The sequence below is a fragment of the Salmo salar genome, chromosome 15, assembly GCF_965601325.2.
Source record: "Salmo salar chromosome 15, fSalSal1, whole genome shotgun sequence".
Lineage (NCBI taxonomy): Eukaryota > Metazoa > Chordata > Actinopteri > Salmoniformes > Salmonidae > Salmo > Salmo salar.
Window position 1 is genome coordinate 107,764,231 of NC_138305.1, and position 26,765 is coordinate 107,790,995.

At 42.7% G+C, this 26,765-nt stretch overlaps 1 protein-coding gene across 2 annotated transcripts in view; it reads left to right on the forward strand.

Annotated features, from left to right (window-relative positions):
• The window catches only part of LOC106572896 (AMP deaminase 2), a 102,266-nt gene extending 78,971 nt beyond the window's left edge, over positions 1-23,295 (forward strand). The window contains exons 11-19 of one of the 2 annotated variants that reach the window (XR_006759363.2): positions 4,261-4,392; positions 4,577-4,740; positions 5,313-5,439; positions 5,907-6,070; positions 8,132-8,252; positions 8,904-8,950; positions 11,632-11,805; positions 13,233-13,343; positions 20,842-20,977. Coding sequence is in view for 1 of the 2 variants with exons in the window: in XM_014147478.3 (XP_014002953.2) it covers positions 4,261-4,392; positions 4,577-4,740; positions 5,313-5,439; positions 5,907-6,070; positions 8,132-8,252; positions 11,632-11,805; positions 13,233-13,343; positions 20,842-21,228 (1,380 nt within the window). In the remaining variant the exon portion in view is untranslated. Of the gene's footprint in view, positions 1-4,260; positions 4,393-4,576; positions 4,741-5,312; positions 5,440-5,906; positions 6,071-8,131; positions 8,253-8,903; positions 8,951-11,631; positions 11,806-13,232; positions 13,344-20,841 lie in introns of both variants that reach the window. The other variant, XM_014147478.3, reaches the window with a different exon arrangement.
• The last annotated feature ends 3,470 nt before the right edge of the window (positions 23,296-26,765 follow it).

The following is a 26,765-nucleotide window of genomic DNA, read 5'->3' on the forward strand; positions in this document are numbered from 1 at the left end:
GGTTAAAACTATAATGTTGATATCATGGATGGTCAGTCCTGTATAGCCTCATAACATGGTTAAAACTATAATGTTGATATCATGGATGGTCAGTCCTGTATAGCCTCATAACATGGTTAAAACTATAATGTTGATATCATGGATGGTCAGTCCTGTATAGCCTCATAACATGGTTATAACTATAATGTTGATATCATGGATGGTCAGTCCTGTATAGCCTCATAACATGGTTAAAACTATAATGTTGATATCATGGATGGTCAGTCCTGTATAGCCTCATAACATGGTTAAAACTATAATGTTGATATCATGGATGGTCAGTCCTGTATAGCCTCATAACATGGTTAAAACTATAATGTTGATATCATGGATGGTCAGTCCTGTATAGCCTCATAACATGGTTAAAACTATAATGTTGATATCATGGATGGTCAGTCCTGTATAGCCTCATAACATGGTTATAACTATAATGTTGATATCATGGATGGTCAGTCCTGTATAGCCTCATAACATGGTTAAAACTATAATGTTGATATAATGGATGGTCAGTCCTGTATAGCCTCATAACATGGTTATAACTATAATGTTGATTTCATGGATGGTCAGTCCTGTATAGCCTCATAACATGGTTATAACTATAATGTTGATATCATGGATGGTCAGTCCTGTATAGCCTCATAACATGGTTAAAACTATAATGTTGATATCATGGATGGTCAGTCCTGTATAGCCTCATAACATGGTTAAAACTATAATGTTGATATCATGGATGGTCAGTCCTGTATAGCCTCATAACATGGTTAAAACTATAATGTTGATATAATGGATGGTCAGTCCTGTATAGCCTCATAACATGGTTATAACTATAATGTTGATATCATGGATGGTCAGTCCTGTATAGCCTCATAACATGGTTAAAACTATAATGTTGATATCATGGATGGTCAGTCCTGTATAGCCTCATAACATGGTTAAAACTATAATGTTGATATCATGGATGGTCAGTCCTGTATAGCCTCATAACATGGTTAAAACTATAATGTTGATATCATGGATGGTCAGTCCTGTATAGCCTCATAACATGGTTATAACTATAATGTTGATATCATGGATGGTCAGTCCTGTATAGCCTCATAACATGGTTATAACTATAATGTTGATATAATGGATGGTCAGTCCTGTATAGCCTCATAACATGGTTAAAACTATAATGTTGATATCATGGATGGTCAGTCCTGTATAGCCTCATAACATGGTTAAAACTATAATGTTGATATCATGGATGGTCAGTCCTGTATAGCCTCATAACATGGTTAAAACTATAATGTTGATATCATGGATGGTCAGTCCTGTATAGCCTCATAACATGGTTAAAACTATAATGTTGATATCATGGATGGTCAGTCCTGTATAGCCTCATAACATGGTTAAAACTATAATGTTGATATCATGGATGGTCAGTCCTGTATAGCCTCATAACATGGTTATAACTATAATGTTGATATCATGGATGGTCAGTCCTGTATAGCCTCATAACATGGTTAAAACTATAATGTTGATATCATGGATGGTCAGTCCTGTATAGCCTCAAAACATGGTTAAACTATAATGTTGATATCATGGATGGTCAGTCCTGTATAGCCTCATAACATGGTTAAAACTATAATGTTGATATCATGGATGGTCAGTCCTGTATAGCCTCATAACATGGTTAAAACTATAATGTTGATATCATGGATGGTCAGTCCTGTATAGCCTCATAACATGGTTAAAACTATAATGTTGATATCATGGATGGTCAGTCCTGTATAGCCTCATAACATGGTTATAACTATAATGTTGATATCATGGATGGTCAGTCCTGTATAGCCTCATAACATGGTTAAAACTATAATGTTGATATCATGGATGGTCAGTCCTGTATAGCCTCATAACATGGTTAAAACTATAATGTTGATATAATGGATGGTCAGTCCTGTATAGCCTCATAACATGGTTATAACTATAATGTTGATATCATGGATGGTCAGTCCTGTATAGCCTGATAACATGGTTAAAACTATAATGTTGATATCATGGATGGTCAGTCCTGTATAGCCTCATAACATGGTTAAAACTATAATGTTGATATCAGGGATGGTCAGTCCTGTATAGCCTCATAACATGGTTAAAACTATAATGTTGATATCATGGATGGTCAGTCCTGTATAGCCTCATAACATGGTTAAAACTATAATGTTGATATCATGGATGGTCAGTCCTGTATAGCCTCATAACATGGTTAAAACTATAATGTTGATATCATGGATGGTCAGTCCTGTATAGCCTCATAACATGGTTATAACTATAATGTTGATATCATGGATGGTCAGTCCTGTATAGCCTCATAACATGGTTAAAACTATAATGTTGATATCATGGATGGTCAGTCCTGTATAGCCTCAAAACATGGTTAAACTATAATGTTGATATCATGGATGGTCAGTCCTGTATAGCCTCATAACATGGTTAAAACTATAATGTTGATATCATGGATGGTCAGTCCTGTATAGCCTCATAACATGGTTAAAACTATAATGTTGATATCATGGATGGTCAGTCCTGGATAGCCTCATAACATGGTTAAAACTATAATGTTGATATCATGGATGGTCAGTCCTGTATAGCCTCATAACATGGTTATAACTATAATGTTGATATCATGGATGGTCAGTCCTGTATAGCCTCATAACATGGTTAAAACTATAATGTTGATATCATGGATGGTCAGTCCTGTATAGCCTCATAACATGGTTAAAACTATAATGTTGATATAATGGATGGTCAGTCCTGTATAGCCTCATAACATGGTTATAACTATAATGTTGATATCATGGATGGTCAGTCCTGTATAGCCTGATAACATGGTTAAAACTATAATGTTGATATCATGGATGGTCAGTCCTGTATAGCCTCATAACATGGTTAAAACTATAATGTTGATATCATGGATGGTCAGTCCTGTATAGCCTCATAACATGGTTAAAACTATAATGTTGATATCATGGATGGTCAGTCCTGTATAGCCTCATAACATGGTTAAAACTATAATGTTGATATCATGGATGGTCAGTCCTGTATAGCCTCATAACATGGTTAAAACTATAATGTTGATATCATGGATGGTCAGTCCTGTATAGCCTCATAACATGGTTAAAACTATAATGTTGATATCATGGATGGTCAGTCCTGTATAGCCTCATAACATGGTTATAACTATAATGTTGATATCATGGATGGTCAGTCCTGTATAGCCTCATAACATGGTTAAAACTATAATGTTGATATCATGGATGGTCAGTCCTGTATAGCCTCAAAACATGGTTAAAACTATAATGTTGATATCATGGATGGTCAGTCCTGTATAGCCTCATAACATGGTTAAAACTATAATGTTGATATCATGGATGGTCAGTCCTGTATAGCCTCATAACATGGTTATAACTATAATGTTGATATCATGGATGGTCAGTCCTGTATAGCCTCATAACATGGTTATAACTATAATGTTGATATCATGGATGGTCAGTCCTGTATAGCCTCATAACATGGTTAAAACTATAATGTTGATATCATGGATGGTCAGTCCTGTATAGCCTCATAACATGGTTAAAACTATAATGTTGATATCATGGATGGTCAGTCCTGTATAGCCTCATAACATGGTTAAAACTATAATGTTGATATCATGGATGGTCAGTCCTGTATAGCCTCATAACATGGTTAAAACTATAATGTTGATATCATGGATGGTCAGTCCTGTATAGCCTCATAACATGGTTAAAACTATAATGTTGATATCATGGATGGTCAGTCCTGTATAGCCTCATAACATGGTTAAATCTATAATGTTGATATCATGGATGGTCAGTCCTGTATAGCCTCATAACATGGTTAAAACTATAATGTTGATATCAGGGATGGTCAGTCCTGTATAGCCTCATAACATGGTTAAAACTATAATGTTGATATCATGGATGGTCAGTCCTGTATAGCCTCATAACATGGTTAAAACTATAATGTTGATATCATGGATGGTCAGTCCTTACATTCTTAGCTCTGTCTGAGAGTTTTGCGAAGAAATATGGATGAACAGTCGTTCTATTTCTGAGAGCTTTTTCGTTGAACTTGTGCATCACCACCGCACTTTGAAGACAGACGACTAGCTGACTTGCAATCTTAACATTGATTGAGTCTTACTGTCCCCCTTTCTCATCACAGGACCGCAACACTTTCCATCGTTTTGACAAGTTCAACGCCAAATACAACCCCATTGGGGAGTCCATCCTGAGAGAGATCTTCATCAAGACAGACAACCACGTACAGGGGAAATACTTTGGACACATCATCAAGGTGCCTGCTGAATGAGTGCATCATCAATATAGTAAATACTCTACTTGTCCAATAAGGACAAGTGTTTGAATTCTTAGTCCTAGTTCCAGCAGTTGTCTATATAGCTGAGTGTTGTACTGTATTCTAGTAAAGTTGTGTAGTACTTGGCGCCCCCTGCTGACCGGTGTGTGTCTCTGCTCCTCAGGAGGTGATGGCTGACCTGGAGGAGAGTAAATACCAGAACGTGGAGCTGCGTCTGTCCATCTGCGGCCGCTCCAGAGGCGAATGGGACAAGCTGGCCCAGTGGGCCGTCAAACACCAAGTCTACTCTAACAACGTACGCTGGCTGGTGCAGGTCCCACGACTCTTGTGAGTACAACTAACTTCTATTCAAGGAGAACTCTGTCTTGTGAGTACAACTAATCTCTATTCAAGGAGAACACTGTCTTGTGAGTACAACTAACCTCTATTCAAGGAGAAAACTGTCTTGTGAGTACAACTAACCTCTATCAAGGAGAAAACTGTCTTGTGAGTACAACTATTCCTCTATTCAAGGAGAAGTCTGTCTTGTGAGTACAACTAACCTCTACTCAAGGAGAACTCTGTCTTGTGAGTACAACTATTCCTCTATTCAAGGAGAAGTCTGTCTTGTGAGTACAACTAACTTCTATTCAAGGAGAAAACTGTCTTGTGAGTACAACTAACCTCTATTCAAGGAGAAAACTGTCTTGTGAGTACAACTAACCTCTATCAAGGAGAACTGTCTTGTGAGTACAGCTAACCTCTATTCAAGGAGAACTCTGTCTTGTGAGTACAACTAACCTCTATTCAAGGAGAACTGTATTGTGAGTACAACTAACTTCTATTCAAGGAGAACTTGGTTTTCCCCTACTTCACTTCCTGCCTCTCTCTTTGTGAGACTTTTGTCTCTCTCTCCACAGTGATGTGTACCACACCAAGAAGCAGCTGTGTAACTTCCAGGAGCTGCTGGATAACATCTTCATGCCTCTGTTCGAGGTCACCATCGACCCCGCCAGCCACCGTGAGCTGCACCTCTTCCTACAACACGTGAGTAAACAACAAGGTTCAGTGGTTCAGAGGACCCTGTATTTGATGATGATATAGAAGAATATAGGGCTCCCGAGTGGCGCAGTGGTCTAAGGCACTGCATCTCAGTGCTAGAGGCATCACCACAGACCCTGGTTCGAATCCCGGGCTGTATTACAACCCATAGGGCGGCGCAAAATTGGCCCAGCGTCGTCTGTGTTATTGGAGTGTTTGGCTGGGGTAGGCCGTCATTGGAAAATAAGAATTTGTTCTTAACTGACTTGCCTAGTTAAATAAAGGTTTAATAAAAAAATATAAAAAAATATGCCATAGCAGATGTTTTTATCCAAAGTAACGTACAGTAGTGCATGGATACATTTTCGTACAGGTGGCCAAAGTGGAAATCAAACACACAATCCTCATGATACCATCTGAGCCACACAGAACCACGATGATGACCATGACAGTGCATGTCTGTATGTGTTCAGGTGGTGGGCCTCGACAGTGTGGACGATGAGTCTAAACCAGAACAACACTGCTTCAACATGGAGAGTCCTCTGCCAGCCAACTGGACTGTGGAAGACAACCCTCCTTATGCCTACTACCTGTACTATATGTACGCTAACATGGCCGTGCTCAACCACCTGCGCAGGTACGGGACTACATGACACTATACCATTTACACCGATTCTGTCATTACATTGACGTGTTATCTTATCACTGTAAACGCTTGGCTATGTGTGGGAAAATTAGCTAGATCAGGGCTCTTGTGGAGAGCCACCTCTCCTGTAGGTATTTCAGTCCAACCCTAATCTAGTGGTGTACATATTTCTAATAATCAGCTGGTTGATAAACTGAATCCGGTTAGTTATAACCACGGATGTATAAAAACCCTAGATTGCTGATGCTATGTATTGGCCAATGAGAGGCTTAGATAGCTACCGGTCGGCCATATTGGCACTCCCCAGAAGAAGCAGTCCTCCATAGGAATGAATAGAATTCTACAGTATTTCAATTAAATGTTTCGAGGACAAAAATTACATGTATTTAAACGCCCACACCAGTAGAAATCCACTTTTTCGAAAGGCGATGACCAGAGTTTACCCATGGTGTTGCACAGCAACTTACAGTGCCTTCAGAAAGTATTCAAACCCCTTGACTTATTCCACATTTTGTTGTGTTACAACCTGAAGTCAAAATGGAATACATAGATTTTCTAACTCTTTCTATGGCAGATGTTTTATTTTTTATTTTATTTTAAATGTAACCTTTATTTAACAAGGCAAGTCAGTTAAGAACAAATTCTTATTTTCAATGACGGCCTAGGAACAGTAAGGGCCATGCCACGCTAAAAGGTATAAGGGTTATTCAACGATAAAGGTATAAGGGTCATTCCGCGGTAATGGTATAAGGGTCATACCACGAAAAAGGTATAAGGGTCATTCCACGATAAAGGTATAAGGGTCATTCCACGATAAAGGTATGAGGATCATTCCATGAAAAGGTATAAGGGTCATTCCACGAAAAAGGTATAAGGGTCATTCCACGGTAAAATAATAGTAATCATTTACAAGGTTTCTTATATCTCTCAGATATAGGACAGACACTTCAAAACATACTTTCCTTAGATGTATTTTTTGACTATCTGTTATTCCATGTATAACTGTATTATTCAATGTGTTTCTATGGGCTAATAGCAGTAAGACCTTATTCAATGTTTGATCAAAAATTCTATATATTTTTATATACCTACAGGGGTCCTAAAATTGTAAATCATGGTATGGCCATCTTAAAACAATTCCATATGTTAGTTTAGTAGAACACCTTAGTAGAAGTGACAAATCCGAATTGCCCACTTCGTACAAATCCTTGTGAATGCGGTGTCTTTTCCTATAATATGGCATACTAACGCTTTACAGCCTATGTTTCGGTTCAGGGCTGGGTTTTATTTGAAGGTTACCACCCACCCACCAGCATGGCATTGTTTATTATTCAGAAACAGCTGTTTTGGCATCTTCCATAAACTGTGGCCGCGAATCCTGAGTGGCGCAGCGGTCTAAGGCACTGCATCTCAGTGCTTTAGGCGTCAATACGTACACCCTGATTCGAATCCAGGCTGTATCACAACCGGCCGTGATTGGGTGTCCCATAGGGCGGCGCACAATTGGCCCAGCGTCGTCCGGGTTTGGCCGTTGTAGGCAGTCATTGTAAATAAAAATGTGTTCTTAACTGACTTGCCTAGTTAAATAAAGGTAAAATAAATAAAAATCATTGTCATATTGGTTTGTGGCCCAAACCGTTTGAACCCTGCATACATTTTTTTGTGAGAAGACAGATGTTTGGGATGTCTCCTGGTCTGACAAACACCGCTGTTGATGCGGAAGGGCCACTGGCGAATGTGGTGGATTGAGACACAGCCCATGTAAAAAGCAGATATCTGTAGCTTAAAAAGATGGATTTTGGTAAAAAAATTTAATAATAATCTAATTAGATTTCCGTTTGGACATGGACATTGACTCTTGGGGGATTTATACTGTGTTGCTAAAGTCTTATACAGACCCTCTCTCTTTCTCTGTCTGTGTAGTTGAGTTACAGTATATATGGTTGAATCTCATCCACATCGTACCTCTGTGACTGTGTGTACAACCAATCAATAAATCAATCCATCGATCAATCTATCGATCAATCAATGATATCTCTATGTGTATTATAGGCAGAGAGGTTTCAACACCTTGGTGCTGCGTCCTCACTGTGGGGAGGCGGGGCCTATCCATCACCTGGTGTCAGGTTTCATGCTGTCAGAGAACATCTCCCATGGACTGCTGCTCAGGAAGGTACTGTACACCTTAGCACCTAGCCCCCAACTCTTATCCCCTCGCCCCTAACTCTTACCCCCTAGCCCCTAACTCCTAGCACCTAGCCCCTAACTACTAGCACCTAACTACTAGCCCCTAACTACTAGCCCCTAACTACTAGCACCTAACTACTAGCCCCTAACTACTAGCCCCTAACTACTAGCACCTAGCCCCTAACTACTAGCCCCTAACTACTAGCCACTAACTACTAGCCCCTAACTACTAGCACCTAGCCCCTAACTACTAGCCCCTAACTACTAGCCCCTAACTACTAGCCCCTAACTCCTAGCACCTAACTACTAGAACCGAGCCCCTAACTACTAGCCCCTAACTCCTAGCACCTAGCTCTAACTACTATCCCCTAACTACTAGCCCCTAACTACTAGCACCTAGCCCCTAACTACTAGCCCCTAACTACTAGCCCCTAACTCCTAGCCCCTAACTACTAGCCCCTAACTACTAGCCCCTAACTACTAGCACCTAGCCCCTAACTACTAGCCCCTAACTCCTAGCACCTAGCCCCTAACTACTAGCCCCTAACTCCTAGCACCTAACTACTAGAACCGAGCCCCTAACTACTAGCCCCTAACTCCTAGCACCTAGCTCTAACTACTATCCCCTACACCCTAGGTTTCATTGTGTCAGAGAACATCTCCCATGGACTGCTGCTCTGGAAGGTAGGCACTGGTTGGACAGCCCTCTCACAGTCACACCAGCACCTGGTCACACTGGTCCTCACGCTCACTCATACCAGTCTCTCTATCAGACACTAATACAGAGAACATGGACTGCTCCTGAGGAAGGTACTGTACACTCCTCTTCAACCCCAAATCCCTTAGCACCTAGCACCTAGAACCTACCACCGACCACCTACCATCTCCCACCTACTCTCTAAACAATAGACACTGGTGTTGAGTTGAACAACTACCATGGACTGCTGCTGAGGAAGGTACCGTATGGTTCTCTCTCCCTCTCACTGACTCACTAAGTTGCTCTGGACATCTCCCGTGAACTACTGCTTAGAAAGGTACTGACTGGATGGTCTCTCTATTTCACACACTACAACGAGGACAAGGCCTCAGTCATCTACACTCCAGTACAGTGCTAATCAACTCTTACCCTATGAGGTCCAGAGGCCTCAGTCATCTACACTCCAGTACAGTGCTAATCAACTCTTACCCTATGAGGTCCGGAGGCCTCAGTCATCTACACTCCAGTACAGTGCTAATCAACTCTTACCCTATGAGGTCCGGAGGCCTCAGTCATCTACACTCTAGTACAGTGCTAATCAACTCTTACCCTATGAGGTCCGGAGGCCTCAGTCATCTACACTCTAGTACAGTGCTAATCAACTCTTACCTTACGAGGTCCTGCTGGTTTTCTGTTCTACCTGATAATTAATTGCACACGCCTGGTGTCCCAGGTCTAAATGAGTTCCTAAATGAGACTTATACCCATCCTGCCCTGCCTTTCTAAGGTCTTCGAAAGCCAAGTTACTAAACAGATCACTGACCATTTCGAATCCCACCGTACCTTCTCCGCTGTGCAATCCGGTTTCCGAGCTGGTCATGGGTGCACCTCAGCCACGCTCAAGGTACTGAACGATATCATAACCGCCATCGATAAAAGACAATACTGTGCAGCCGTCTTCATCGACCTGGCCAAGGCTTTCGACTCTGTCAATCACCGTATTCTTATCGGCAGACTCAACAGCCTTGGTTTCTCAAATGATTGCCTCGCCTGGTTCACCAACTACTTCTCAGACAGAGTTCAGTGTGTCAAATTGGAGGGCCTGTTGTCCGGACCTCTGGAAGTCTCTATGGGTGTGCCACAGGGTTCAATTCTCGGGCAGACTCTTTTCTCTGTATATATCAACGATGTCACTCTTGCTGCGGGTGATTCCCTGATCCACCTCTACGCAGACGACACCATTCTGTATACATCTGGCCCTTCTTTGGACACTGTGTTAACTAACCTCCAAACGAGCTTCAATGCCATACAACACGCCTTCCGTGGCCTCCAACTGCTCTTAAACGCTAGTAAAACCAAATGCATGCTTTTCAACTGTTCGCTGCCTGCACCTGCCCACCCGACTAGCATCACTACTCTGGACGGTTCTGAATATGTGGACAACTACAAATACCTAGGTGTCTGGCTAGACTGTAAACTCTCCTTCCAACTCTCCTTCCAGACTCATATTAAACATCTCCAATCCAAAATTAAATCTAGAATTGGCTTCCTATTTCGCAACAAAGCCTCTTTCACTCATGCCGCCAAACATACCCTCGTAAAACTGACTATCCTACCGATCCTCGACTTCGGCGATGTCATTTACAAAATAGCTTCCAATACTCTACTCAGCAAACTGGATGCAGTCTATCACAGTGCCATTCGTTTTGTCACCAAAGCCCCTTATACCACCCACCACTGCGACCTGTGTGCTCTAGTTGGCTGGCCCTCACTACATATTCGTTGCCAGACCCACTGGCTCCAGGTCATCTATAAGTCTATGCTAGGTAAAGCTCCGCCTTATCTCAGCTCACTGGTCACGATAACAACAGCCACCCGTAGCACGCGCTCCAGCAGGTATATCTCACTGGTCACCCCCAAAGCCAACACCTGCTTTGGCCGCCTTCCTTCCAGTTCTCTGCTGTCAATGACTGGAATGAATTGCAAAAATCGCTGAAGTTGGAGACCTATATCTCCCTCACTAACTTTAAACATCAGCTATCTAACCGATCGCTGCAGCTGTACATAGCCCATCTGTAAATAGCCCACCCAATCTACCTACCTCATCCCCATATTGTTTTATTTACTTTGCTGCTCTTTTGCACACCAGTATTTCTACTTGCACATCATCATCTGCTCATCTACCACTCCAGTGTTAATTTGCTAAACTGTAATTACTTTGCTACTATGGCCTATTTATTGCCTTATCTCCTCATGCCATTTGCACACACTGTATATAGACTTTTTTTTTTTTTCTATTGTGTTATTGACTGTACGCTTGTTTATTCCATGTGTAACTCTGTATTGTTGTTTTCTGTCGCACTGCTTTGCTTTGTCTTGGCCAGGTCGCAGTTGTAAATGAGAACGTGTTCTCAACTAGCCTACCTGGCTAAATAAAGGTGAAATAAAAAATAAAATAATAAAATAATTTGTAGGGAACAATGAAAAAATGCAGTGGAACTGGCTTCGAGGTCCAGAGTTGAGTTTGAGGGCTCTAGTATGATCTTGTGAACAATCTAAGCCTAATTGTTGTTCTTCTGTATCAACAATGTTTTCAGTCACAAGGGATTACGGACCACAACAGAACATATAACACAACCCATCTCCTCCCCTCTCTTCTCTCCTTCAGGCCCCTGTGCTGCAGTACCTGTACTACCTGGCTCAGATCGGCATCGCCATGTCTCCTCTCAGCAACAACAGCCTGTTCCTCAGCTACCACCGTAACCCCCTGCCTGAATATCTGTCCAGAGGACTCATGGTGTCACTGTCCACTGACGACCCTCTACAGTTCCACTTCACTAAGGTTGGTGATTTGACTCGACTGCAAATGACGGAGTGCTCCACACAACATTATGCCTGCATCCTAAATGGCATAGGGCTTTGGTCGGAAAATAATGCACTATAGTGTTTAGGGAAGTGCAGTATACAGTGCCTTCGGAAAGTATTCAGACCACTTGACTTTTTCCACATTTTGTTACGTTACAGCCTTATTCTAAAATCGATTAAATAAATAAAAAATCCTCAGCAATCTACACACAATAGATCATAATGACAAAGTGAAAACAGGTTTTTAGAAATTGTTCCAAATGTATTGAAAAATAAAAACAGATACCTTATTTACATAAGTATTCAGACTCTTTGCTATGAGACTCGAAATTGAGCTCAGGTTAATCCTGTTTCCATTATTCATCCTTGAGATGTTTCTACAACTTGATTGGAGTCCACCTGTGGTAAATTCAATTGATTGGACATGATTTGGAAAGGCACACACCTGTCTGTATAAGGTCCCAAAGTTGACAGTGCACATCAGAGTAAAAACCAAGCCATGAGTCAAAGGAATTGTCCATAGAGCTCCGAGACAGAATTGTGTCGAGGCACAGATCTGGGGATGGGTACTAAAAAATGTCTGCAGCATTGAAGAAAATTGTATTGTTACTTACAACCTCATGCTAATCGCATTAGCCTACGTTAGCTCAACCGTCCCGAGGTGGACCCACTAATCCTGTAGAGGATATATACACATTTTTCTATTTTTAATTTTATTCCATCAGAAATTATTGCTTATGGGTACCTTCACAAGTGTGTAAAATATTACTGTTCTCTGGTTTTGAATTCATAGATCTTACGCTAGCTAGATATCCATTGTTTATCTGGAATGGAATCTTTGCAAATTAACATTGTTACTGTATTTGTCTCTCTGAAATGAAACCATCAAGTGATAGATTTTAAACAAATACATGTCTGTCATTGAACAACCCCATGCTATCATTAAGAGTGAAAAAAAAAAAACATTAATCTCTTCTCATCTTTAGCCAATAAATGCTCATTTACCAAAATGTCTGAAAATGGATAAAAAGCGTTTTGGAATAAAACTCTTCATGTGCTCTACATACAAAAGACAGTAAGTGTAGATGACGGTCGGTGACGTAATGACTACTTAACACAACACAATGAATGGATAAAAACCCTTGCTGTGCACACAAAAGACAAAATCCTAGATATGTGTAACATACTATAACAGTAAAGGGTGGAATCAATCCGTATCGTGAAAGAATTGCGGACGATCCGTGTCAACATTTAAAAGTGTTCACCGGGAATGCATTCTCCGCGAAAGCAGGAACATTGCCTTTACATTTCAACCGAGCTATAATGTGGATCTTCTGCGATACGGATTGAATCCAGCCCTACGTCTGTAAATGATTGTCTTGTATCGATACTGTCCCTTTCCAGGAGCCCCTGATGGAGGAGTACAGCATCGCTGCTCAGGTGTGGAAGCTCAGCTCCTGTGACATGTGTGAGCTGGCCAGGAATAGTGTTCTGATGAGCGGATTCTCCCATAAGGTACACTTACCACTGCTGTTCAGAGCAATATCTTCTCTCTACATTACCTACATTGTTATGGATGTATCCAAATAAATGTCACTAGAAAACAGCTTAAACAAATTAAAATGCAGCTACTTTGTTGTTATCCTGGGGGCACTGTTTGACGTGACTGTAAATTAGTCGTAGTTGGCTAGCTAGCAAGCAAGGGATATGAACGTTGTCAGTCTGTATGGCAATAGAATATTTAGAATGAACGGCTTGGTCAAACAAAAAGACTAAACAACTGGGTCGCGTTTCTGGCAACCGCACGCATAGAACGAACGACCAGCCAGTGTGGTGGAAAATTGTCCTTAAGTTTCCCTCAAAAAAACAAAGCACCTCCGAGTTTGTGGAATCAAGATAGACTTTATTACAAAAGCAATAGAGGCAAGCTGGTCTGCAGAGCAACTGTCTTCCTAGTCTCGGCAAACACCTTTTATACAGTTTCATCCTTACATCACAGACATAGCCATTTATTTTTTATGTAAATGATCCATACCCCTTGGCTTCCCGCCACCATTATCTCTCTGCCTTGGTTCCGTTTACGTCCATCTTAACCTGATTACACCTCCTCTTAATAGCCCAGATTTCCAACCATAGATTATATTGGTGGCATAACCATAGCAATGATGTTGTCACGAGAATGTTCAATCCCAATGATAATAACTAACAATCAATAAGCTTTGACTAATCCCCAAGGTTTGTAAGACACTGGGTTAATAATAATTAGGCAAAGACTCCGCTTATGCAAAAGGTTTGTACAGTTTATTCACGAGAACGTTCTGAAGTCCATAATACAGAGACATTCATGTTATAACTTGCTTCTTCCTTACGCACATACATACATACACACAAACAGTAGGTGGGATGTATCCCTCCCCAGAGTTCTCTCCACTGTTAATCACTACCCAGCGCTGGCCGTTCCATTCCCCCGAGATTAGAGGAACCTTGAGAAGTACTCCCTGTCCTATCATAAGTTTCGTTTCTAGCCAGGTCGAGCCAAACACAGTCTTCATTGTTCTCGGTATTCTCATAGGCACACACATACACACATACATTTCTCTTCCTCACGGGTCTCTACTAAACCTTATGGGACTTACGTTTAGTACTTTAATTATTCATTATTATTCATTATACATGCTACATAAACTACTAAACTACTAATTACTAATTAGTTACGTTTCAGGGTGGGATTCTTTAATCATTACCTTTAAACATATAATTCCCTTATCAGATACAAAAAAGAATATGGACACACACAGTATGTGGTGAATGTCTACTGGTACCCATAGGTTTGGTCAATGGCTTCCGAGCACAGGTCTAATGGCCTCCCGGGACTGGGTAATGACTTCCCTTAGCCTAATGACCCTGACACACACATACAGTAAAACCTATTAAGAAGCATAACACATATACTGAAGATACTGGAAAATCCCCTGTACCGGCTTGGGTAGTAACCCTAGATTTGTGTCAGGACTATATCTCGTGGAAGGATAAAATGGTATGAATAAATTCATTCTCCACCAAATTTCACAGTGGGTGCTAGACACTGTGGCTTGTAGGCCTCTCCAGGTCTCGCACCCAAGTGAAATTTGGTGGAGGATCGGTGATGATCTGGGGGTGCTTTAGCAAGGCTGGAATCAGGCAAATTTGTCTTTGTGAAGGACACATGAATCAAGCCACGTACAAGGTTGTCCTGGAAGAAAACTTGCTTCCTTCTGCTCTGACAATGTTCCCCAACTCTGAAGATTGGTTTTTCCACCAGGACAAAACTCCATGCAACACAGCCAGGTCAATCAAGGTGTGGATGGAGGACCACCAGATCAAGACCCTGTCATGGCCAGCCCAATCTCCAGACCTGAAACCTATTAAAAACCTCTGGGAATGTGATCAAGAGGAAGATGGATGGTCACAAGTCATCAAACAAAGCCAAGCTGCTTGAATTTTTGCACCAGGAGTGGCATAAAGTCACCCAACATCAATGTGAAAGACTGGTGGAGAGCATGCCAAGACGCATGAAAGCTGTGATTAAAAATCAGGGTTATTCCACCAAATATTGATTTCTGAACTCTTCCTGAGTTAAAACATTAGTATTGTGTTGTTTAAAAATGAATATGAATGTATTTTCTTTGCATTATCCCAGGTCTGACAACACAGCATCTTTTTTTGTTATTTTGACCAGTTGTCATTTTCTGCAAATAAATGCTCTAAATGACAACATTGTTATTTGGGAATTGGGAGAAATGTTGTCAGTAGTTAATAGAATAAAACAGAAATGTTTATTTTACCCCCCAAAAAACACACACCTATAAACAGTAAAACCAGAGAAACTGATCATTTTGGTCTCTTAATTTTATCCAGAGCTGTATATACAGTTGAAGTCGGAAGCTTACATACAGTCGTGGCCAAAAGCTTTGAGAATGTCACAAATGTTAATTTTCACCAAGCCTGCTGCCTCAGTTTCTTTAGATATTTTTGTCAGATGTTACTATGGAATACTGAAGTATAATTACAAGCATTTCATAAGTGTCAAAGGCTTTTATGGACAATTACATGAAGTTGATGCAAAGAGTCAATTTTGCAGTTGACCCTTCTTTTTCAAGACCTCTGCAATCCACCCTGGCATGCTGTCAATTAACTTCTGGGCCACATCCTGACTGATGGCAGCCCATTCTTGCATAATCAATGCTTGGAGTTTGTCCGAATTTGTGGGTTTTTGTTTGTCCACCCGCCCCTTGAGGATTGACCACAAGTTCTCAATGGGATTAAGGTCTGGGGAGTTTCCTGGCCATGGACCCAAATTATTGATGTTTTGTTCCCCGAGCCACTTAGTTATCACTTTTGCCTTATGGCAAGGTGCTCCATCATGCTGGAAAAGGCATTGTTCGTCACCAAACTGTTCCTGGATGGTTGAGAGAAGTTGCTCTCGGAGGATGTGTTGGTACCATTCTTTATTCATGGCTGTGTTCTTAGGCAAAATTGTGAGGGAGCCCACTCCTTTGGCTGAGAAGCAACTCCACACATGAATGGTCTCAGGATGCTTTACTGTTGGCATGACACAGGACTGATGGTAGCGCTCACCTTGTCTTCTCCGGACCATCTTTTTTCCGGATGCCACAAACAATCGGAAAGGGGATTCATCAGAGAAAATGACTTTACCCCAGTCCTCAGCAGTCCAATCCCTGTACCTTTTGCAGAATATCAGTCTGTCCCTGATGTTTTTCCAGGAGAGAAGTGGCTTCTTTGCTGCCCTTCTTGACACCAGGCCATCCTCCAAAAGTCTTTGCCTCATTGTGCGTGCAGATGCACACACCTGCCTGCTGCCATTCCTGAGCAAGCTCTGTACTGGTGGTGCCCCGATCCCGCAGTTAAATCAACTTTAGGAGACGGTCCTGGTGCTTGCTGGGTGTCCTGAAGCCTTCTTCACAACAATTGAACTGCTCTCCTTGAAGTTCTTGATGATGATAAATGATTGATTTAGGTGCAATCTTACTGGCAGCAATATCCTTGCCTGTGAAGCCCTTTTTTGTGCAAAGCAATGATGACGGTACATGTTTCCTTGCAGGTAACCATGGTTGACAGAGGAAGAACAATCATTCCATGCACCACCCTGTAACGCCTGTCATAATGATCGGACCAACGCGCAGCATGGTTGTAGTTCCACATCTTTTTATTTATAGTGAAACGTTGCAATACACCAAATACTAGAAATACAAAAACAACAAAACGTGACGCAGAGAGGAAAACACACTACTCAAAATTAACAACCCACAAACCCAAAAGGAAAAACCCAAGGGGAGGGTAGGGAGGGTGACAAAAGTCTATGGTGGCTCTGGTGCTAAACCCAGAACCTTCCTATCCCTCTGATCCTCCAGCAACGGAGGTGGCTCCGGCTCCGGGCGTAACCCCCGTTCCGCCCGCAGAGGCGTCATCAAAGGTTCCGTACTAGTGACCGTTGCTGCTGGCTCCATGCCATGGATCATCTCTACAGGTTCCACGCCAAGGATCATCACTGGAGGCTTCTTACCATGGATTATCTCTACAGGTGCCGGGCCATGGATTATTCCTACAGGCTTCGTGCCATGGTTTATCGCTACAGGCTCTGGACCATTTATAATCCCTCCAGGCTTTTTGCCAAGGATTATTTCTTCAGGTTCCGGGCTATGGATTACCTCTTCAGGCTTTGTGCCATGGCATATCCCTACAGGCTCCGGGCCATGGATCATCACTAGAGGCTAAGTGCCATGGATCATCTCTACAGGTGTCGGACCATCGATTATCACTGGAGGCTTTGTACGTGGAGCAGGAACCGGTCTCACCGGACTGGGGAGACGCACTGAGAACCGAGTGCTCAAAGCAGGCACCGGCCTTACTGGGTTATGGATGCACACTGGAGGGAGAGTGCGAGGAGCAGGTACAGGACGTACTGGATGATGGAGGCGCACTGGAGGGAGAGCGTGAGGAGCAGGCACAGGACGTACTGTGCTATGGAGGCGCACTGGAGAGAGAGTGCGAGAAGCAGGCACATGCTCACCACAATAAGCATGGGGAGTTGACTCAGGTCTCACCCCTGGCCCAGCCAAACTACCCGTGTGCCCCCCCAAAATTTATTTTGGGGGGGCTCCCTCTCGTAATTCCCCGGTAGGCTCCGATATCGCTCGATTACCTGGCCCCAAGTCCAGTTTCTCCTCTCCGTCCACTCCTTATGAAACCAGGTGTCCATTTCTGCCTGGGCACGCCGCTTGATCCAATCATGGTGGGTAGTTCTGTAACGCCTGTCAGAATGATCGGACCAACGCGCAGCATGGTTGTAGTTCCACATCTTTTTATTTATAGTGAAACGTTGCAATACACCAAATACTAGAAATACAAAAACAACAAAACGTGACGCAGAGAGGAAAACACACTACTCAAAATTAACAACCCACAAACCCAAAAGGAAAAACCCCCTACTTAAATATGATCTCAAATCTTCTGCTCCTCCTTGCACAAAGGCGGAGGTAGCGGTCCTGCTGCTGGGTTGTTGCCCTCCTACGGCCTCCTCCACATCTCCTGATGTACTGGCCTGTCTCCTGGTAGCGCCTCCATGCTCTGGACACTACGCTGACAGACACAGCAAACCTTCTTGCCACAGCTCGCATTGATGTGCCATCCTGGATGAGCTGCACTACCTGAGCCACTTGTGTGGGTTGTAGACTCTGTCTCATGCTACCACTAGAGTGAAAGCACCGCCAGCATTCAAAAGTGACCAAAACATCAGCCAGGAAGCATAGGAACTGAGAAGTGGTGTGTGGTTACCACCTGCAGAACCACTCCTTTATTGGGGGTGTCTTGCTAATTGCCTATAATTTCCATCTGTTATCTATTCCATTTGCACAACAGCATGTGAAATTTATTGTAAATCAGTGTTGCTTCCTAAGTGGACAGTTTGATTTCACAGAAGTGTGATTGACTTGGAGTTACATTGTGTTGTTTAAGTGTCCCCTTTATTTTTTTGAGCAGTATATATTATTTTTAAGGAACTCATTCTGGCTTTCAACATATTCTTGAAAGTTGTAATAAACTCAGCAAAAAAAGAAATGTCCTCTCACTGTCAACTGCGTTTATTTTCAGCAAACTTAACATGTGTAAATATTTGTATGAACATGACAAGATTCAACAACTGAGACATAAACTGAACAAGTTCCACAGACATGTGACTAACAGAAATGGAATAATGTGTACCTGAACAAAGGGGGGATCAAAATCAAAAGTAACAGTCAGTATCTGGTGTGGCCACCAGCTGCATTAAGTACTGCAGTGCATCTCCTCCTCATGGACTGCACCAGATTTGCCAGTTCTTGCTGTGAGATGTTACCCCACTCTTCCACCAAGGCACCTGCAATTTCCCGGACATTTCTGAGGAGAATGGCCCTAGTCCTCACCCTCCGATCCAACAGGTCCCAGACGTGCTCAATGGGATTGCGATCCGGGCTCCTCGCTGGCCATGGCAGAACACTGACATTCCTGTCTTGCAGGAAATCATGTGCAGAAAGAGCAGTATGGCTGGTGGCATTGAGCCTGAATGATGAGCAGGATGAGCCTGCAGGAAGGGTACCACATGAGGGAGGAGGATGTCTTCCCTGTAACGCACAGCATTGAGATTGCCTGCAATGACAACAAGCTCAGTCCGATGATGCTGTGACACACCGCCCCAGACCATGACGGACCCTCCACCTCCAAATCGATCCCGCTCCAGAGTACAGGCCTCGGTGTAACACTCACTCCTTCAACGATAAATGCGAATCCGACCATCACCCCTGGTGAGACAAAACCGCGACTCGTCAGTGAAGAGCACTTTTTGCCAGTCCTGTCTGTTCCAGCGAAGGTGGGTTTGTGCCCATAGGCGACGTTGTTGGCGGTGATGTCTGGTGAGGACCTGCCTTACAACAGGCCTACAAGCCCTCAGTCCAGCCTCTCTCAGCTTATTGTGTATAGTCTGAGAACTGATGGAGGGATTGTGTGTTCCTGGTGTAGCTCGGGCAGTTGTTGTTGCCATCCTGTACCTGTCCCACAGGTGTGATGTTCGGATGTACCGATCCTGTGCAGGTGTTGTTACACGTTGTCTGCCACTGCGAGGACGATCAGCTGTCCGTCCTGTCTCCCTGTAGCGCTGTCTCACAGTACGGACATTGCAATTTATTGCCCTGGCCACATCTGCAGTCCTCATGCCTCCTTGCAGCATGACTAAGGCACATTCACGCAGATGAGCAGGGAGCCTGGACATCTTTCTTTGGTGTTTTTCAGAGTCAGTAGAAAGGCCTCTTTAGTGTCCTGAGTTTTCATAACTGTGACCTTAATTGCCTACCGTCTGTAAGCTGTCAGTGTCTTAACAACCCTTCCACAGGTGCATGTTCATTAATTGGTTATGGTTCATTGAACAAGCATAGGAAACAGTGTTTAAACCCTTTACAATGAAGATCTGTCAAGTTATTTTGATTTTTATGAATTATCTTTGAAAGACAGGGTCCTGAAAAAGGGACGTTTCTTTTTTTGCTGAGTTTAGTAGAATAGGAAGGTGCAACTTTTAATTGGATAGTGCATCAGCAGTTTTCCTCTTGTCAAGTTAGTCATTACATACCTTAGAGATATTTATAACTTGCCAGAAATGTCCAGATCAACTAGCCCATGTCAGTTCATGTTTTTTTTAGCTAGTTTTTTTAGCCCTTAGATTTTGTTGTAATGTTTGAGTCACTCAGATTTCATCACATGAATACACATTAGACAAAATGTATAGACGTGGCGCTTGCAGGGGGGGGAGGGGGGGCACGGGATGTTCCCCAATGCTGCAAGAGGGGCCTGAGTGAAAAAGTTTACTCAATTATTTCTTCTTCATGTACCTAGGCCTTTTCCCCAAAAACGTTTTACTCTTCATTTCTCATGTTAATGTCTCCAGAGGAGTTCCATTTCATCATGCCCCTCCCCTTTCTCTCCCCAGGTGAAGAGTTACTGGCTGGGCCCTCACTACATCAAGGAGGGCCAGGAGGGCAACGACATCCGACGCACCAACGTCCCCGACATTCGTGTGGAGTACCGCTATGAGACCATGTGTGAAGAGCTTAACCTCATCACCCAGGCCATCCACACAGAGGAGCTGGCCATCCACACAGAGGAGCTGGCCATCCACACAGAGGAGCTGGCCATCCACACAGAGGAGCTGGAGGCCATCCACACAGAGGAGCTGGCCATCCACACAGAGGAGCTGGAGGCCATCCACACAGAGGAGCTGGAGGCCATCCACACAGAGGAGCTGGAGGCCATCCACACAGAGGAGCTGGAGGCCATCCACACAGAGGAGGAGAGGCTGTGTAGGGGGACTGTTTAAGGGGAGAGAGGAGGAGGGGAGGCTGTGCATGGAACCTGTGTAGGGGGAGAGAGGAGGAGGGGGGGCTGTGTATGGGGCCTGTGTAGGGGGAGAGAGGAGGAGGGGGAGGCTGTGTATGGGGCCTGTGTAGGGGGAGAGAGTAGGAAGGAGGAGGAGTAATAGGGAGGAGGAGTAACAGGGAGGAGGGCAATCTTCGTATGGGGCCTGTGTAGGAAGAGGAGGGACGAGGAGCAGGGAGGAGGGGGGAAGAGGAGGAAAGAGGAGGAGGGAGGAGGAGCATGGAAGAGGAGCAGGGAGGAGAAGGGAGGGGGAGCAGGGAAGAGGATGAGGGAGGAAGAGCATGGAAGAGGAGGGAGGAGGAGCAGGGAGAAGGAGGGAGGAGGAGCAGGGAAGAGAAGGGAGGAGGAGCAGGGAGGAGGAGGAGCAGGGAAGAGGAGGGAGGAGGAGGAGGAGGAGGGAGGAGGAGGGAAGAGAAGGGAGGAAGAGCAGGGAAGAGAAGGGAGGAGGAGGGGAGGAGGAGGGAGGAAGTGGAGGGAGGAGGAGGAGCAGGGAAGAGGAGGCAGGAGCAGGGAGGAGGGAGGAGCAGGGAAGAGGAGGGAGCAGGAGCAGGGAGGAGGAGGGAAGAGGAGCAGGGAGGGAGGAAGTGGAGGGAGTAAGTGGAGGGAGGCGGAAAAGACTAGAGCTGTGCCACACTAGAATAGCAGAATACATCCCCAGAACATTGTTTCATACTAAGTGGTATGTGAGTGTGGATATTGGAAGAGACCCTATCATTCACTTCATATCTCTTTATATCTCTTCTTATCAAACCCATTGCCAGGACAGAGTAGGGAATATATGTACTTTTTTTAAGGAAAATCTTTGCACAGACTTTACTGGCAGATATGGTTTGATAGAAAGAACTGTGTGTGAGAGGCCTGGACAATGCAGTATGAGAGAATTAATCTATTCCTGTCGGTCAAAATCATTTGTACATTTTAACTGTGTAAATGTTACTGTAATATCATTTCTGAATGTATTTATTTGCAAGTGAATAGGCTAACATGTTATTTTTAAGAAAAAAAAATTCTGCCAGTATAAAAAAACACTATATTCTCACTCCTGGTTCTTGTGTTAACCAACCCATATTTCCTGGTCCTTGTGTTAACCAACCCGTATCTCCTGGTTCTTGTGTTAACCAACCCGTATCTCCTGGTTCTTGTGTTAACCAACCCGTATCTCCTGGTCGTTGTGCTAACCAACCCATATCTCCTGGTCGTTGTGTTATCCGACCCGTATCTCCTGGTCGTTGTGTTATCCGACCCGTATCTCCTGGTTCCTTGTGTTATCCGACCCATGTATTTCTGGAAATATTTCTTAAGCCTTTATGGTTTTATACTAACCTGGAGAATTCCAGTCTGTGCTAACATTCCACTCCTTACCACACCAAACAACATTTTTGGCAATGACGAGTACAAGGAGTGGAATGTTGGCACAAAACAGGTTCTTGATTTCAGGCTAGTTTTATACCTGGGCGGCATTAAGACACTTTGAGCTGTTGCTACGGTAACTTATCTTTTGGCTCAGATTCATCAGACTCAACCTGACAATGGACTTTCATAATAGTGACTATCATATCTTATATCATATCGTTGCATATTACACCACTCTGTGAACATTATATCTGAACTGGGGTCAGTGTCCTGCAAACAAAACAAATAAAGGTCCATGTTCGCATCATCTACTTTAGATGGAGATACTGCATCACGTTCTGTTTTACAATCAATAATAACGGATAGATTTGTCTGTATTTCCATAAAACTCAAATGTAAGGTGAACGCACTCAACTTGTGCCAAAACGCTATAATAGCTTTGTATTACCGGTAGTGACATATTGTAGCGTCATAATGGTCTCTTTTCAGACTTGTGTATGCCTGTGGTAAACGAACTGTATGACTGTTGTGTTCATTTATTTTCCCAACCTTCTGACTTGGTTCACTATGTCCTGTTGAAGAGAACTGTTTATTTATATTTCAGTGTTTGTTTATCTGTGAAATAAATGTCTCTGAGACGTAGGAATTCATTGCAGTTGTTGAAGTGTGTGTGATTCATTTAGCAATTTCTAAGGCCGGGATTCAATCTGATCGCGGGTTTGTCGACAATGCAGCTTTTAATGTTTATGTTCTGCAAACGTCTGCTCAATCAGTTTGAATCCCAGTCAAAGTTTATAAGTCTGTGGAAAATATTTATTTGTTCTGTTAAAGGTCCATTAAAGTCATTTTTGTTTCAACATCAAATCATTTCTGGGTAACAATTAAGTACCTTACTGGGATTGTTTTCAATTAAAATGGTAAAAAGAAATATCCAAAAATTGCTTTTTAGCTAAAGTTTCTGAAGCAAGAATTTTTCTAGGACTTTTCTGGGAGTTGTTTGAGTGGGAAGGGGAAACTTTTGGTTTGGAACTCTCTTATTGGTCTATTAACTAACTGACCGCATGGTGATGTCACCAGTCAGGCTAAAACTCCATCCAACTACTACAGGCTGAAGTTTCAGGTGTTTTTTTCAAACAGCTCTTATCAAATTTTCACAATATTCTCCAACCTCATAGTGTGGAAATATTTATATAAAACACAGGAAAATCACATTTTTGACTGTACTGGGCCTTTCTGTCACTCATAGGTCATTGTTGGGTCATCATTTTCACACAGAATGGCGCTCAGATACTATGTAAGCCTAGTCTAGCTGTCACAGAGTTCAACAGGTATTTATGACAGATAAGGTGTGTGCCCAGACAAGGGCAAGGCACAAGAAAGAGAGAAAATGTTAATCCCAAAGTCTGCAGACAGTTCAATGGGTTTAGTCATTTTAGATAGGGAGAAGAGAGAGAACTAGATGGAGAGAAAGAGAGTTATGTTAATGACATCTAGTAATTAAACAAGAAACAACAACAACAAGGTTTTGTTTGAACTTTCAAACACCATGTAAATTGTTCAGGACAGTTTTAGGGAAATCCATCCAAACTTTTCCATGTGAATTTAGTTAAAAAGAGAAAGCCCTCTAACCTCTTAACCAGAAAGTGGATGAAAAATGACTGGCTTGTGTTGAGCAGACACAGAGCTTATTGTCTAGACCATTCCAGTCTTGTGGGCCGACTAAGGAGTATTGGTGTCTCTGAGGAGTCTTTGACCTGGTTTGTTAACTACCTCTCTCAAAGAGTGCAGTGTATAAAGTCAGAACATCTGCTGTCTCAGCCACCGCCTGTCACCAAGGGTGTACCCCAAGGTTTGATCCTAGGCCCCAAGCTCTTTTCAATTTACAACATAGCTCAGGCAGTAGGAAGCTCTCTCATCCATTTATATGCAGATGATACAGTATTATACTCAACTGGCCCCTCCCCAGATTTTGTGTTAAACGTTCTACAAAAAGCTATCTTAGTGTTCAACAAGCTTTCTCTACCCTTAACCTTGTTCTGAACACCTCCAAAACAAAGGTCATGTGGTTTGGTAAGAAGAATGCCCCTCTCCCTACAGGTGTGATTTCTACCTCTGACGGTTTAGAGCTTGAGGTAGTCACCTCATACAAGTACTTGGGAGTATGGCTAGACGGTACACAGACCTTCTCTCAGCACATATAAAAACTGCAGGCTAAAGGTATATCTAGACTTGGTTTCCTCTATTGTAATCGCTCCTCTTTCACCCCAGCTGCCAAACTAACCCTGATTCAGATGACCATCCTACCCATGCTAGATTATGGAGACGTAATTTATAGATCGGCAGGTAAGCGTGCTCTCGAGCGGCTAGATGTTCTTTACCATTCGGCCATAAGATTTTCTACCAATGCTCCTTATAGGACACATCACTGCACTCTTTCCTCTTCTGTAAACTGGTCATCTCTGTAGACCCGTCACAAGACCCACAAGTTGTTGCTTATTTATAAAACCCTCTTATGCCTCACTCCCCCCTATCTGAGATATCTACTGCAGCCCTCATCCTCCACATACATACGTAAGGCGATCGTTCTTCTGTATATTATGAGTACAGCGACTGCACGTCCGGGGTGAAAAAGTTAAATGAAAAAAGTCAAGCGAGGGAATTTTTTAAAATATAAAACGGTAATTAAAAACCATAAAGCTAGCAGGTAGCAAAGTAAGGTTAGCAACAAACCGCACAGCAGCACGTAAACAAGTCTACAAAATACAGACCTCTCCAGTGCCCAGCATATATAAAAGAATGTCACAACTGTGGCATGAATAACCAAATGCAGGCAGCGAAGACAACAAAATACAGTACACTGTACAGTGAGGGGGCTTTGGGTGACCTCTTTGTGGGAACAATCATGCTTGCAGGACCAGACGAGGACTGGACTGCTACCTACAAGACTAATGGAACTGACATTGTGTTCAAACTTGACACTTGAGCACAGGTCAACATCATTCCAGAGACTGAATTGTTACGGTTACAGGTAAAACCAGTGGTGAACACAAAACAAAGGATAAGACTGAAAGCTTACAGTGCTGAAGCAATTGCCACTTCAGGGACATGAACATTGGTGCTGGAGGAAGATGATGAATCTCACAAGGTTCTGTTTGTGATAGTAAAGGGAGAAAAAAAAACAGCCATCGTTGTGTTAAAGTACATTCATCTCTAGGAGACAGAACGCGTCTTCTTCCTGAGTGGTATGATGGCTGTGTGGTCCTATGGTGTTTATATGTGCGTACTATTGTTTGTACAGATGAACATGGTACCTTCAGGCATTTGGAAATTGCTCCCAAGGATGAACCAGACTTGTGGAGGTCTACAATTTTTTTTCTGAGGTCTTGCCTGATTTCTTTTCATTTTCCCATGATGTCAAGCAAAGAGGCACTGAGTTTGAAGGTAGGCCTTGAAATACATCCACAGGTACAATTCCAATTGACTCAAATGATGTCAATTAGCCTATCAGAAGCTTCTAAAGCCATGACATCATTTTCTGGAATTTTCCAAGCTGTTTAAAGGCACAGTCAACTTAGTGAATGTAAACTTCTGACCCACTGGAATTGTGATACAGTGAATTCTAAGTGAAATAATCTGTCTGTAAACAATTGTTGGAAAAGAAAATGTCATGCATAAAGTAGATGTCCTAACCGACTTTCCAAAACAATAGTTTGTTAACAATACATTTGTGGAGTGGTTTAAAAACAAGTTTAAATAACTCCAAACTACGTGTATGTAAACCTCCAACTTCAACTATATATTTTTTTTAATTCACATTTTCAAACAGTCCATTTATATTTTCCAACAGGTCTATACATTTGGGTGAGTTTTTTTTCTCACCTGAGTTGCCTCGTTTCACTGCCACAAATACAATGAAACCATCTAGGTGTTCAGCGAAAAAACAACAGGTAGCCTAGTCAAATAATTAACATCCAATCACATTAACCATTACTCTCTCGCGGAAATTCCACTAACGGTCTGTATATAGCCAAACGTAGCTGCTGCTCATTCCATTTGCTCAAAAATGTATAAATGGTTAAAAAAAAGTAAGGCCCGCGTTCATAGAGAAACATATCAGCTCTACTG